General features: G+C 37.1%; 2 protein-coding genes across 5 annotated transcripts in view; both read right to left on the reverse strand.

Annotated features, from left to right (window-relative positions):
• LOC135779722 (protocadherin alpha-C2-like) overlaps positions 1-13,944 on the reverse strand; it is a 72,870-nt gene that overhangs the window by 44,967 nt on the left and 13,959 nt on the right. Inside the window, exon 1 of one of the 4 annotated variants that reach the window (XM_065290559.2) lies at positions 6,504-9,007. The exons of 2 other annotated variants lie outside the window; for them this stretch is intronic. In XM_065290559.2, the coding sequence (XP_065146631.1) occupies positions 6,504-8,858 (2,355 nt within the window). In that variant the 5' untranslated portion in view covers positions 8,859-9,007. Of the gene's footprint in view, positions 1-638; positions 3,082-6,503; positions 9,008-13,944 lie in introns of those variants that run through there. One more of the 4 variants, XM_065290558.2, reaches the window with a different exon arrangement.
• On the reverse strand, positions 11,292-13,596 carry LOC135779728 (protocadherin-10-like). The gene has a single exon (XM_065290615.2). It carries the CDS (start codon positions 13,461-13,463, stop codon positions 11,421-11,423), a length of 2,043 nt encoding a protein of 680 aa, XP_065146687.1. The 5' UTR covers positions 13,464-13,596; the 3' UTR covers positions 11,292-11,420.

Consider the following 13,944-nt stretch of genomic DNA (forward strand, 5'->3'; position numbering starts at 1 on the left):
TAGAGCTTATAAACATTCTCTCACACATTTTGGTCTTATTTTCACCACAAGTTGCTGTGTGTGGTTGTTAAATAAAGTGTCTTGTGTTTATGCTCAAGTGGGCTCAGTGATATGTTAATAACAATATTATGGTGTTTTCTGGGTCAAAGAGGGAAAACTTACTGTTGTATGTCTTGAAAGAAACTAATGCATTTTGTGATGTAGATTACCTAGATATTACATTTTTTTTATTAAATGAGACTATAAATTGAGGGTATGGGGGGCCTCTAAAATCTCTCAGCCCCAGGGCCTCACATTAGGTTAAGGCGGCCCTGATTGCGTTCCAAGTGCGTATAGATAAATGTTGTGTCTTGTCTTACAGCTGTTAAAAACTGTGGCCATAAAGGTTGAAAATACTCATAATTTCCATGTGCATATAAACTATTCAAACGCAAGGTCACTGACAAACAGCTTCTGAGGACGTTAAAAGCATCAGCACAATTCACTTTAGAAATGTAAATAAAAAGGAATAAGACAAATGACCACATGCGAACATCTATGATGTTCTACTATGATATGAATGTCAGAAAATTATAAACTTTTAAATTTTGATTCAAAATTCAAATCCAGCGTTAATTCAGCCCAGCCCATCATCTTACCTTGCAGGTGGTTGGAAGAGTTTGGGTGCTTGCTAAACTGTCATCGCAATTAATGCTGATAAGGTCTGCATCTGCAGCCGGAAATGGCGAAGGGAAAACCATGACGTCACTCTTCATTGTATCTGAACTGAAACACACATCATACTGTTGCGTAGATTTGGAGTAAGACCAGCTCCCGTCTGGATGCGTGCTGATCACTGGAGCGCAGTACTGACTGAAACTCCCGTCTGTCCTGTAGCATTTAGCTGCTATCAAACCAATGAGACTCAGTAAAAAGATGACTGACACTGAGACAATAGCGATGAGCAGATAAAGATTCAGATCTGAAAAACTCTCCTCCTTAACTGGAACTTGTCTGAACGATGTCTGTATGTCATCCATACTCTCCATAACCACAACATCCATAGACATAGTTGCTGAAAGTGATGGCTCTCCATTATCAGACACTGTGATGATAAGTGGGTGAGTTTTTAAGTCATTGTCACTCATTCGTCTCCTGGTTTTTATTTCTCCAGTGTTGGTACCGATTCGAAATAGATTCGTTCCTTTGGGTTCAGTTAGGTGATACGACAGAAGTGCGTTATATCCAGAGTCAGCATCAACAGCTCTGATCTTGGCTATAAAGTAACCCGCTTCAGCTGAATAGGGAATATTCTCAGTATTTACTGATCCGGGCTCAGAATATGGCTGTAGAATAACTGGACGGTTGTCATTTTTATCCAGTATAAAAACATTTACAGTCACATTACTGCTCAGAGGAGGAACACCAGAGTCTGTTGCCAAAACATTAAACTGAAATCTTTGTGTTTCTTCGTGATTTAATGATTGTAAACTGAATATTTCACCAGTTAAAGAGTTTATATTGATCAGTGTTGTTATAGGAACATTGGAGCTTGAACTCTCTAATAATGAATATGAAAGTTCGGCGTTCTCACCAGTGTCTGAATCATCAGCTGTAACTTTTGTTATGAGTCCTCCAGCTTGGCTGTTCTCGCTTAGATAAGTGTTAATAACAGATTCAGGAAAATGTGGGGCATTGTCATTAACATCAGCGATATGTACAATAATAATACTGCTGTTGGAGAGTGGAGGCGTGCCTTCATCTGTAGCTGTAATTGTGATGTTATAATGAGAAACACTCTCTCTGTCCAGAGGTCCGTCCACCACTAGAGAGTAATGATTGTTATATGATGACTCCAGTTTAAAAGGAGACGAGCCCTTCAGAGCACAGCGTACGATACCATTCTTACCTCCATCTTTATCAGAAACTGTGACTAAAGCAACTGCAGTTCCTGACTTTGTATCCTCTTTTACACTTTTCAATAGTGAAGTCATAATGATCTCTGGTGCATTGTCATTTTCATCTAAAACTTCTATTAAAACTTTACATTGTGTACTCTTTGATGGACTGCCTTTATCCCTGGCTTGAACTCGTAACTCAATAGCTGGATTCCCCTCGTAATCCACATGCCCATTTACCATGATGTCTCCAGTCGCTGGTAAAATGGTAAATAAGTCTTGCTTCTTTCCATGACCAACAAACGAGTAAACAATTTCACCATTTATGCCTTCATCCAAATCAGAAGCAGAGACAGATGTAACTTTAGTACCGACAGCAACATTTTCCTTCAGTTTGACTTTATAAAGAGGTTGACTAAACACAGGGTTATTGTCATTAACATCCATAACATTTATGATGATATTTAATGTTGCTGATTTTGGTGGTTTTCCTCCATCCACACCGGTGAGCATTAACTTCATTGTTGCTTGCTTCTCTCTATCCAAAGGTTTGTTAAGCACGAGCTCTGCAAAAACACTCTGTTCATCGCTCTGTGTATCTATAGAGAAATGATCATTCAGGCTCAGTTTGTACTCTTTCAGTGAATTACTACCAACATCGATGTCTTCAGCAACTGGGAGTGGAAATCTCTCCCCTGTGCTAGCAATTTCAGTAATATTTAAAGTAAAATCTTTAACAGGAAACTGTGGCGCATTATCGTTTATATCCAAGATCTTAATTTCCACTCTGTAAAGGTTGTGAGGATTTGTAGCGAGAGCCTCTATATTCAAAGAACATTTTGGATTTGACAGACATAACTCCTCGCGGTCAATTCTTTCACTGACAAACAGCACGCCTGTTTTCAGATCCAAGTCGAAATATTTCTTATTCGATCCAGACACAATTTCAAACATGCGATTATCAAAGTCATTAACATTTATATTGAGGTCCTTCGCTATATTCCCAACAACTGTGCCCTTCTTTACCTCCTCTTGAACAGAATAGACAATCTGAGCATACGCCGCTTCCAGCAAAGAAAGGACAAATATAAATCCGCACACGAAACATCCTGTAAATCCCATGATGTCCAGCGAGTTATCAGACAGTAAAAATGTAACGCTAGTACTGTTTTTCCTCTTTAGCGATCAGAAAACAGAACGTCATCGTGTTTTATCGGCAGACACTAAAACCAAGGTTTGGAAAGAGAGACTGCAGAAAAAATACTGAAATCATTTAACTGGCGGTCTGCAGTGACACCATGTGCCTAGCTGTGCAATAACAGCAAGATTCTAAATTGTCTAAAAATTGTTAAAAGTATTGGAAGGACAAGACACCACGCCAATTAATAAACAAAGTTTACCAAAACGAGAAAACGTATCACGATCAACTTAAAATCACAACATCTCAACATATAATGGAACACACTTATATAAATATAAAAAGCTGCTGTCCATGGTTCTGAGCACGGTATATGTTTGGTTGTTTTAGTTGCTATTAACACAGTCAAAACATCAAACACACAACAATTTTGTAAAATCTCATCTGGTCTATTGTCTAATATGTAGCAACTGCTTAAGAAATAAAATTATATTTTGCAAGAAACCTTTCAAGACTGGGGTTATAATACAGTTAAAAGATTCCGGGAAGGCTACCCCCCCAAAAAACGTAACAATCAAATCGTTAAGTTTCACACTGTAAAAAATTATTTGCTGCCTTAATTTTTTTAATCAACTCTGATTTACAAGTAATTTCAATTTACTACTATTAATCTTGACACGTGATGAGTTTCTACAACTGAAAATGAAAATAAAATGAAGATGACATATTTAAAATATTTTAAAACAACTCATCTCTAGTCAAGATAAATAATAGTAAGTTAAAATGACCTGTAAATCAGAGTTGATTAAACCAAAAAAAAATGAAGGCAGCAAATAATTTTTTACAGTCTAGGTATGGAAGAATGAAAACATATGAAACTAAAAAATGCTTTATCAGTTTATATTTTAATAACGTGCAAAATTACCGTGTAAAATTTTGACATTTATATACATGTATGCCTACCAAATCATGTATGTAGGATGCATTTATTGGAAAAACATTAAATACCTTCTGTAAAAGAGCTGCTTTAATATCACTGAATATGAATTTAATTTAGCCTTGTCTTATCTAAATATTTTCAAATAGTCCAATGTGTACATACTATTACAATAAAAAAGCAAAACAAACTAAATAAAGTCGGTATTAAAATCAGTTACAGTTTTAAAGAAGTTATACAAATATCTTGAACACGCGTACACGTGTATGACAACGACAGATGGTAAACTGGGTCCGGATTCACGAAAATGGTCTTCAGACAAAAATAAGAAAGTTAAAATAAATTATAAGTTGTTTGTAAGAATATTGCTAAGACTTTTAATTTTTAAAATATTTTCTTTTAACATCGTTTTGTTGTCTTAAAAATAAAATTTCAGGTCCGACTTTATTATTATTATTGACGATGGGCCGTTGAATTATTCGAAAATTTTTTACACCCAAGGTGGTAAAGCGGCACGACGTTAAGCGGACTGTGCATTATTTTCAAATAATTCAAAGGAGCGGAGTCAATTATTCCGCTTATACCACGTTTACCACAAACATTGCTCTGGTGGTTATTTTAAAACTGGAACACACCTAAAGATTTCCGCATAGATTATAAATGTAAATTGATCCAAACGACTCATCATGCCTAGTTTTTTTTCTAGTTGTGCTCAGTCTTTGTTTAAAATCACAGATTAAAATCATTAAGCACTCTTTAATGTGTTCTATTAAACGATCTTCGAATGTTTCCGCAAGTCTGCCTAACAACATTTGACAGGTCAGGTGTGCGTTTTAAAGAAAAATAATCAACACCCATGGATCATTTGTCAACCAATCAGAATAAAGCATTCAACAGCCAGTGATATAAAGAATAATAAACAAAAACATGTCTCCCTGTCTTGCTCAAAACACACATAGTTTTACTATCAGTGTCAACGAAGATATTCAACATAATGTACGCTCACCAAAGGGATTATTAGGAACACCTGTTCAATTTTTCATTAATGCAAATATCTAATCAACCATTAACATGGCAGTTGCTTCAATGCATTTAGGGGTGTGGTCCTTGTCAAGACAATCTCCTGAACTCCAAACTGAATGTCAGAATGGGAAAGAAAGGTGATTTAAGCAATTTTGAGCGAGGCATGGTTGTTGGTGCCAGACGGGCCGGTCTGAGTATTTCACAATCTGCTCAGTTACTGGGATTTTCACACACAACCATTTCTAGGGTTTACAAAGAATGGTGTGAAAAGGGAAAAACATCCAGTATGCGGCAGTCCTGTGAGGAAAAATGCCTTGTTGATGCTAGAGGTCAGTGGAGAATGGGTCGACTGATTCAAGCTGATGGAAGAGCAACTTTGACTGAAATAACCACTCGTTACAACTGAGGTATGCAGCAAAGCATTTGTGAAGCCACAACACGCACAACACCTTGAGGCGGATGGGCTACAACAGCAGAAGACGCCACCGGGTACCACTCATCTACACTACAAATAGGAGAAAGAGGCTAAAATTTGCTCAAGCTCACCAAAATTGGACAGTTAAAGACTGGAAAAATGTTGCCTGGTCTGATGAGTCTCGACTTTTGTTGAGACATTCAGATGGTAGAGTCAGAATTTGGCATAAACAGAATGAGAATATGGATCCATCATTCCTTGGTACCACTGTGCAGGCTGCTGCTGGTGGTGTAATGATGTGGGGGATGTTTTCTTGGCACACTTTAGGCCCCTTAGTGCCAATTGGGCATCGTTTAAATGCCACGGCATACCTGAGCATTGTTTCTGATCATGTCCATCCCTTTATGACCACCATGTACCCATACTCTGATGGCTACTTCCAGCAGGATAATGCACCATGTCACAAAGCTTGAATCATTTTAAATTGGTTTCTTGAACATGACAATGAGGTCACTGTACTAAAATGGCCCCCACAGTCACCAGATCTCAACCCAATAGAGCATCTTTGGGATGTGGTGGAACGGGAGCTTCGTGCCCTGGATGTGCAACCCACAAATCTCCATCAACTGCAAGATGCTATCAATATGGGCCAACATTTCTCAAGAAAGTTGGCCCACATTGATAGGATTGATAGGCCAACATTTTCTTTCCGCACCTTGTTGAATCAATGCCATGTAGTGGCATTAAGTCAGTTCTGAAGGCAAAAGGGGGTCAAACACAGTATTAGTATGGTGTTCATAGTAATCCTTTAGGTGAGTGTATTAAGTAAACTCCTGGCTATCTTATCCTATTCTAATTAAGTCAACTCTCCAAACATTCCTGTTTTAATTAAGTCAACCCTCCAAAAATTAAGATGCTGTTCACATTGTTACGATAATTTGAACGCTTAAATTTTAAAACATATTTTAAAAAAAAGTTTTTTGTAATAGAAAATAAGCGTAACTTTTTTCTTAAATTTGAAATGAAAAAAGAAATGTCACTTAAGAAGATTTTTGGGTCAAAATTTTGGCATAAATAACGTTATGTGAGCTATTTTCCTAAGAATCTGCTTACCTTGTCGGTGGTTGGAAGAGTTTGGGTGCTTGTAAAACTGTCATCGCAATTAATGCTGATAAGGTCTGCGTCTGCAGCTGGAAATGGCGAAGGGACAACGACTATGTCACTCTTCATTGTGTCTGAGCTGAAACACACATCATACTGTTGGGTGGATTTGGAGTAAGACCAGCTCCCGTCTGGATGCGTGCTGATCACTGGAGCGCAGTACTGACTGAAACTCCCGTCTGTCCTGTAGCATTTAGCTGCTATCAAACCAATGAGACTCAGTAAAAAGATGACTGCCACTGAGACAATAGCGATGAGCAGATAAAGATTCAGATCTGAAAAACTCTCCTCTTTAACTGGAACTTGTTTGAACGAAGTCTGTATGTCATCCATACTCTCCATAACCACAACATCCATAGACATAGTTGCTGAAAGTGATGGCTCTCCATTATCAGACACTGTGATGATAAGTGGGTGAGTTTTTAAGTCATTGTCACTCATTCGTCTCCTGGTTTTTATTTCTCCAGTGTTGGTACCGATTCGGAATAGATTCGTTCCTTTGGGTTCAGTTAAGTGATACGACAGAAGTGCGTTATATCCAGAGTCAGCATCAACAGCTCTGATCTTGGCCACAAAGTAACCCGCTTCAGCTGAATAGGGAATATTCTCAGTATTTACTGATCCGGGCTCTGGCTGTAGAATAACTGGACGGTTGTCATTTTTATCCAGTATAAAAACATTTACAGTCACATTACTGCTCAGAAAAGGAACACCAGAGTCTTTTGCCAAAACATTAAACTGAAATCTTTGTGTTTCTTCGTGATTAAATGATTGTAAACTGAATATTTCACCAGTTAAAGAGTTTATATTGATCAGTGTTGTTATAGGAACATTGGAGCTTGAACTCTCTAATAATGAATATGAAAGTTCAGCGTTCTCACCAGTGTCTGAATCATCAGCTGTAACTTTTGTTATGAGTCCTCCAGCTTGGCTGTTCTCGCTTAGATAAGTGTTAATAACAGATGCAGGGAAATGTGGTGCATTGTCATTAACATCAGCGATATGTACAATAATAATACTGCTGTTGGAAAGTGGAGGCGTTCCTTCATCTGTAGCTGTAATTGTGATGTTATAATGAGAAACACTCTCTCTGTCCAGAGGTCCGTCCACCACTAGAGAGTAATGATTGTTATATGAAGACTCCAGTTTAAAAGGATACGCGCCCTTCAGAGCACAGCGTACGATACCATTCTTACCTCCATCTTTATCAGAAACTGTGACTAAAGCAACTGCAGTTCCTGACTTTGTGTCCTCTTTTACATTATCCAGCAGCGGAGTCATAAAGATCTCTGGTGCATTGTCATTTCCATCCAAAACTTCTATCAAAACTTTACATTGTGTACTTCTTGGTGGACTGCCTTTATCCCTGGCTTGAACTCGTAACTCAATAGCTGGATTCTCCTCATAATCCACATGCCCATTTACAATTATGTCTCCAGTCGCTGGTAAAATGGTAAATAAGTCTTGCTTCTTTCCATGACCAACAAACGAGTAAATAATTTCACGGTTTATGCCTTCATCCAAATCAGAAGCAGAGACAGATGTAACTTTAGTCCCAGCAGCAACATTTTCCTTCAGTTTGACTTTATAAAGAGGTTGACTAAACACAGGGTTATTGTCATTAACATCCATGACATTTATGATGATATTTAATGTCCCTGATTTTGATGGTTTTCCTCCATCCACACCGGTGAGCATTAACTTCATTGTTGCTTGCTTCTCTCGGTCCAAAGGTTTGTTAAGCACGAGCTCTGCAAAAACACTCTGTTCATCGCTCTGTGTATCTATAGTGAAATGATCATTCAGGCTCAGTGTGTACTCTTTCAGTGAATTACTACCAACATCGATGTCTTCAGCCATTGGCAGTGGAAATCTCTCTCCTGGGCTAGCGTTTTCAGTAATATTTAAGGTAAAAACTTTAACAGGAAACTGTGGTGCATTATCGTTTATATCCAAGATCTTAATTTCCACTCTGTAAAGGTTGTGAGGATTTGTAGCGAGAGCCTCTATATTCAAAGAACATTTTGGATTTGACAGACATAACTCCTCGCGGTCAATTCTTTCACTGACAAACAGCACGCCCGTTTTCAGATTCAAGTCAAAATACTTCTTATTAGATCCAGTCACAATCTTTAACATACGATATTCCAGGTCATGAACATTTATGTTCAGGTCTTTCGCTATATTTCCAACAACTGTGCCCTTATTTACCTCCTCCTGTACGGAATAGACAATCTGAGCAGACGCAGCATCCAGCAAAGAAAGGACAAATATAAATCCGCACACGAAACATCCTGTAAATCCCATGATGACCAGCGGGTTATCAGACAGTAAAAAGATAACGCTAGTACTGTTTTTCCTATTTAGCGATCAAAAAACAGAACGTCATGGTGTCTCATTGGCAGACACTACAAACAAGGTTTGGAAAGAGAGACTGCAGAAAAAATACTGAAATCATTTAACTGGCGGTCTGCAGTGACACCATGTGCCTGAACTGTGCAATAACCGCAATATATTAAATTGTCCAAAACCTGTTAAAAGTATTTGGAGGACAAGACACTACGCCAATTAATAAATAGGCTAAAGTGTTCTGAGCATGGTATATGTTTGGTTGCTATTAATAGAGCCAAAACATCAAACACACAAAACTCTTTTGTAAGATCTAATTTGGTGTATTGTCTATGTCGCAACTGCTTAAACAATAACAGAATATTTAGCAAGAAACCTTTTAAGAGATTAAATAAAATGAAAACATTCCACGTAAACGCAAGAAAAAAAACGTAAAAATCAAATCGTTAGATATTAGACTGTAAAAATATTTGCTGCCTTAATTTTTTGTTTTTGTTTAATCAACTCTCATTAACAGCTCATTTCAACTTTTTATTATTTATCTTGACAAGAGATACGTTCTTATAACTTAAAATTACAACATGATGAAGATGATATATTTAAACTATATTTTATAAGTCACAACAACTCATCTCTAGTCAAGATAAATCATATTAAGTTAAAATGACTTGTAAATCTGAGATGATTAAACAAAAACATTTAAGTCAGGAAAGATTTTTTTACAGTGCTGGTATAGAAGATAAAACCCAAAAATGATTTATCAGTTTAATATTTAATTACGTGCCAAATTTCCGCGTAAAATTGAAACATTAATATAGATGTACGCCTATCTAATCATGTTTGTTGGATGCATTTACTGGACAAAATACCTTCTGTATAAGAGCTGCTATAATATTACTGAATATAAATTTAATTTAGCCTTATCTTATCTAAACATTTTAAAACAACAAGAAGTCCAATGTACAATTCCAATAAAATTAGCGAAACAAACTAAATAAAGTCGGTATAAAATTAGTTTAGTTACTTTATACATGTACATTTAAAGTTATGCAAATATCTTGAACACGGGTAAACGTTTATGACAACGACAGATGGTAAACTGGGTCCGACTCCGGATTCACGAAAACGTTAGATAAGAAAGTGAAAATAAATAAGAAGTTTGAAAGAATATTGCTAAGTGCAATTATTAAGACATAAAATCTTACTTTTTCGAATATTTTCTTTAAACATCGTTTTATTGTCGTAAAAATAAAATTTTAAGTCGGACTTGGAATCTATAGCCAAGGCGTGGGGTAACAACAAAACTTATTTAAGCACTAACTTTTAAGCACCTCGCGGTCAAACCAAATGTAAACTCTTCACAATTCACCGCAAGTAAAAATACAAAACATCCCAATTTTAACATTATGTAAGAAATAATTGACGATGGGCCTTTGAATTATTCGAAAATAATGCAAGCTCAAAAGTGGTAATGTGGCACGACGCTAAGCAGAGTGTGCATTATTTTCAAATAATTCAAAGGTCCGGAGTCAATTATTCCCCTTATACCACGGTTACCACAAACAATGCTCTGGTGATTATTTTAAAGCTGGGACACATCTAATGATTTCCGCGTGGATTATGAATTTGATCAAAACAAGTCATAGTGCCTAGTTTTCTTTTTCTAGTTGTGCTCAGTCTTTGTTTACAATCACAGATTAAAATCAATTATAGACGAAGCACTCTTTAATTTGTTCTATTAAACAATCTTCGAATGTTTCAGCAAGTTGTTAGGTGTGCCAAACAACATTTGACAGGTCAGGTGTGCGTTTTACAGAAAAAAATTAACACCCATGGAACATTTGTCAACTTATCAGAATAAAGCATCCAACAGGCCCGTGGTATAAAGAATAATGAACAAAAACATGTCTCCTTAACTTTATCTTGGTCAAAAACACACAATTTCAGTCCGTTTCAACGCACACATTTATGTTGTCCTAATGAAGTAAACTCTCCTAAATTTAAGATGATATTCACATCGTTTCGCTGATTTAAAAGCTTACATTTAAAAACATCTTTTAAAAACTTAAGATGTTTTGTAAAATAATAGTAACTTTTTTCTTAAATTTGAAATTAGAGAAAATGTGTCAGTTAAGAAGAATTTTTGGTCAAAATTTGGGCATAAGTTACCATTTGTAAGCTATTTTTCTAAAAGTCTGCTTACCTTGCCGGTGGTTGGAAGAGTTTGGGTGCTTGTAAAACTGTCATCGCAATTAATGCTGATAAGGTCTGCGTCTGCAGCCGGAAATGGGGAGGGGACAACGACTAAGTCACTCTTCATTGTGTCTGAACTGAAACACACATCATACTGTTGGGTGGATTTGGAGTAAGACCAGCTCCCGTCTGGATGCGTGCTGATCACAGGAGCGCAGTACTGACTGAAACTCCCGTCTGTCCCGTAGCATTTAGCTGCTATCAAACCAATGAGACTCAGTAAAAAGATGACTGACACTGAAACAATAGCGATGAGCAGATAAAGATTCAGATCTGAAAAACTCTCCTCCTTAACTGGAACTTGTCTGAACGATGTCTGTATGTCATCCATATTCTCCATAACCACAACATCCATAGACATAGTTGAGAAAGTGATGGCTCTCCATTATCAGACACTGTAATGATAAGTGGGTGAGTTTTTAAGTCATTGTCACTCATTCGTCTCCTGGTTTTTATTTCTCCAGTGTTGGTACCGATTCGGAATAGATTAGTTCCTTTGGGTTCAGTTAAGTGATACGACAGAAGTCCGTTATATGCAGAGTCAGCATCAACAGCTCGGATCTTGGCTACAAAGTAACCCGCTTCAGCTGAATAGGGAATATTCTCAGTATTTACTGATCCAGATTCAGAATATGGCTGTAGAATAACTGGACTGTTGTCATTTTTATCCAGTATAAAAACATTTACAGTCACATTACTGCTCAGAGGAGGAACACCAGAGTCCGTTGCCAAAACATTAAACTGAAATCTTTTTGTTTCTTCGTGATTAAATGATTGTAAACTGAATATTTCACCAGTTAAAGAATTTATATTAATCAGTGTTGTTATAGGAACATTGGAGCTTGAACTCTCTAATAATGAATATGAAAGTTCAGCGTTCTCACCAGTGTCTGAATCATCAGCTGTAACTTTTGTTATGAGTCCTCCAGCTTGGCTGTTCTCGCTTAGATAAGTGTTAATAACAGATGCAGGGAAATGTGGGGCATTGTCATTAACATCAGCGATATGTACAATAATAATACTGCTGTTGGAAAGTGAAGGTGTTCCTTCATCTGTAGCTGTAATTGTGATGTTATAATGAGAAACACCCTCTCTGTCCAAAGGTCCGTCCACCACTAGAGAGTAATGATTGTTATATGATGACTCCAGTTTAAAAGGATACGCGCCCTTCAGAGCACAGTGTACGATACCATTCTTCCCTCCATCTTTATCAGAAACTGTGACTAAAGCAACTGCAGTTCCTGACTTTGTGTCCTCTTTTACATTATCCAGCAGTGGAGTCATATTGATCTCTGGTGCATTGTCATTTTCATCCAAAACTTCAATCAAAACTTTACAATGTGTACTTCTTGGTGGACTGCCTTTATCACTGGCTTGAACTCGTAACTCAATAGCTGGATTCTCCTCGTAATCTACATGCCCATTTACCATAATGTCTCCAGTCGCTGGTAAAATGGTAAATAAGTCTTGCTTCTTTCCATGACCAACAAACGAGTAAATAATTTCACGATTTATGCCTTCATCTAAATCAGAAGCAGAGACAGATGTAACTTTAGTGCCAACAGCAAAATTTTCCTTCAGTTTGACTTTATAAAGAGGTTGACTAAACACAGGGTTATTGTCATTAACATCCATAACATTTATGATGATATTTAATGTTCCTGATTTTGGTGGTTTTCCTCCATCCACACCGGTGAGCATTAACTTCATTGTTGCTTGCTTCTCTCTATCCAAAGGTTTGTTAAGCACGAGCTCTGCAAAAACACTCTGTTCATCGCTCTGTGTATCTATAGTGAAATGATCATTCAAACTCAGTTTGTACTCTTTCAGGGAATTACTGCCAACATCAATGTCCTCGGCCACTGGCAGGAGATATCTCTCTCCTGGGCTAGCCATTTCAGTAATATTTAAGGTAAAAACTTTAACAGGAAACTGTGGCGCATTATCGTTTATATCCAAGATCTTAATTTCAACTCTGTAAAGATTGTGAGGATTCGTAGCGAGAGCCTCTATATTCAAAGAACATTTTGGATTTGACAGACATAACTCCTCACGGTCAATTCTTTCACTGACAAACAGCACGCCCGTTTTTAGATTCAAGTCAAAATACTTCTTATTAGATCCAGTCACAATCTTAAACATACGATATTCCAGGTCATGAACATTTATGTTCAGATCTTTCGCTATATTTCCAACAACAGTTCCCTTATTTACCTCCTCCTGTACCGAATAGACAATCTGAGCAAAGGCAGCATCCAGCAAAGAAAGGACAAATATAAATCCGCACACGAAACATCCTGTAAATCCCATGATGGTCACCGACGACGGGTTTGAGGACGGTAATAAGAAAATGTCTTTCCTCTTTAGCGATCAGAAAACAGAAATCGAAATAGAAATCGTTATCGCGTCTCGGCGACAGACACTACAACCGAGGTTATGAAAAGGAAAGCTATATGAATACTGTAAACCTTAAACTGACGGTCTGCAGTGACACCATGTGCTGAAAATATGCAATAACACGATTATTATTATTTTTTTCAAAACCGTTGAATAAACAAATATTAAGACGAAACAGCTCTAAATAATATACGAAGTTGTACCAAGACTACAAAGAAAGAAAAAAAAACATATGTATCATTGTACAACCCATAGGTGTCATTTACACTGGGGACGCTGGGGACATGTCCCCACCACTTTTTGAAATGGCTGATTTTGTCCCCACCACTTTTTGAAAGCATTTGGTTAAAATTTTCTGAAAAATCAAACAATACCTGTGCGACTTACACTGCAA

Source organism: Paramisgurnus dabryanus, chromosome 10 (genome assembly GCF_030506205.2).
Source record: "Paramisgurnus dabryanus chromosome 10, PD_genome_1.1, whole genome shotgun sequence".
In the NCBI taxonomy this organism is placed as follows: Eukaryota; Metazoa; Chordata; class Actinopteri; order Cypriniformes; family Cobitidae; genus Paramisgurnus; species Paramisgurnus dabryanus.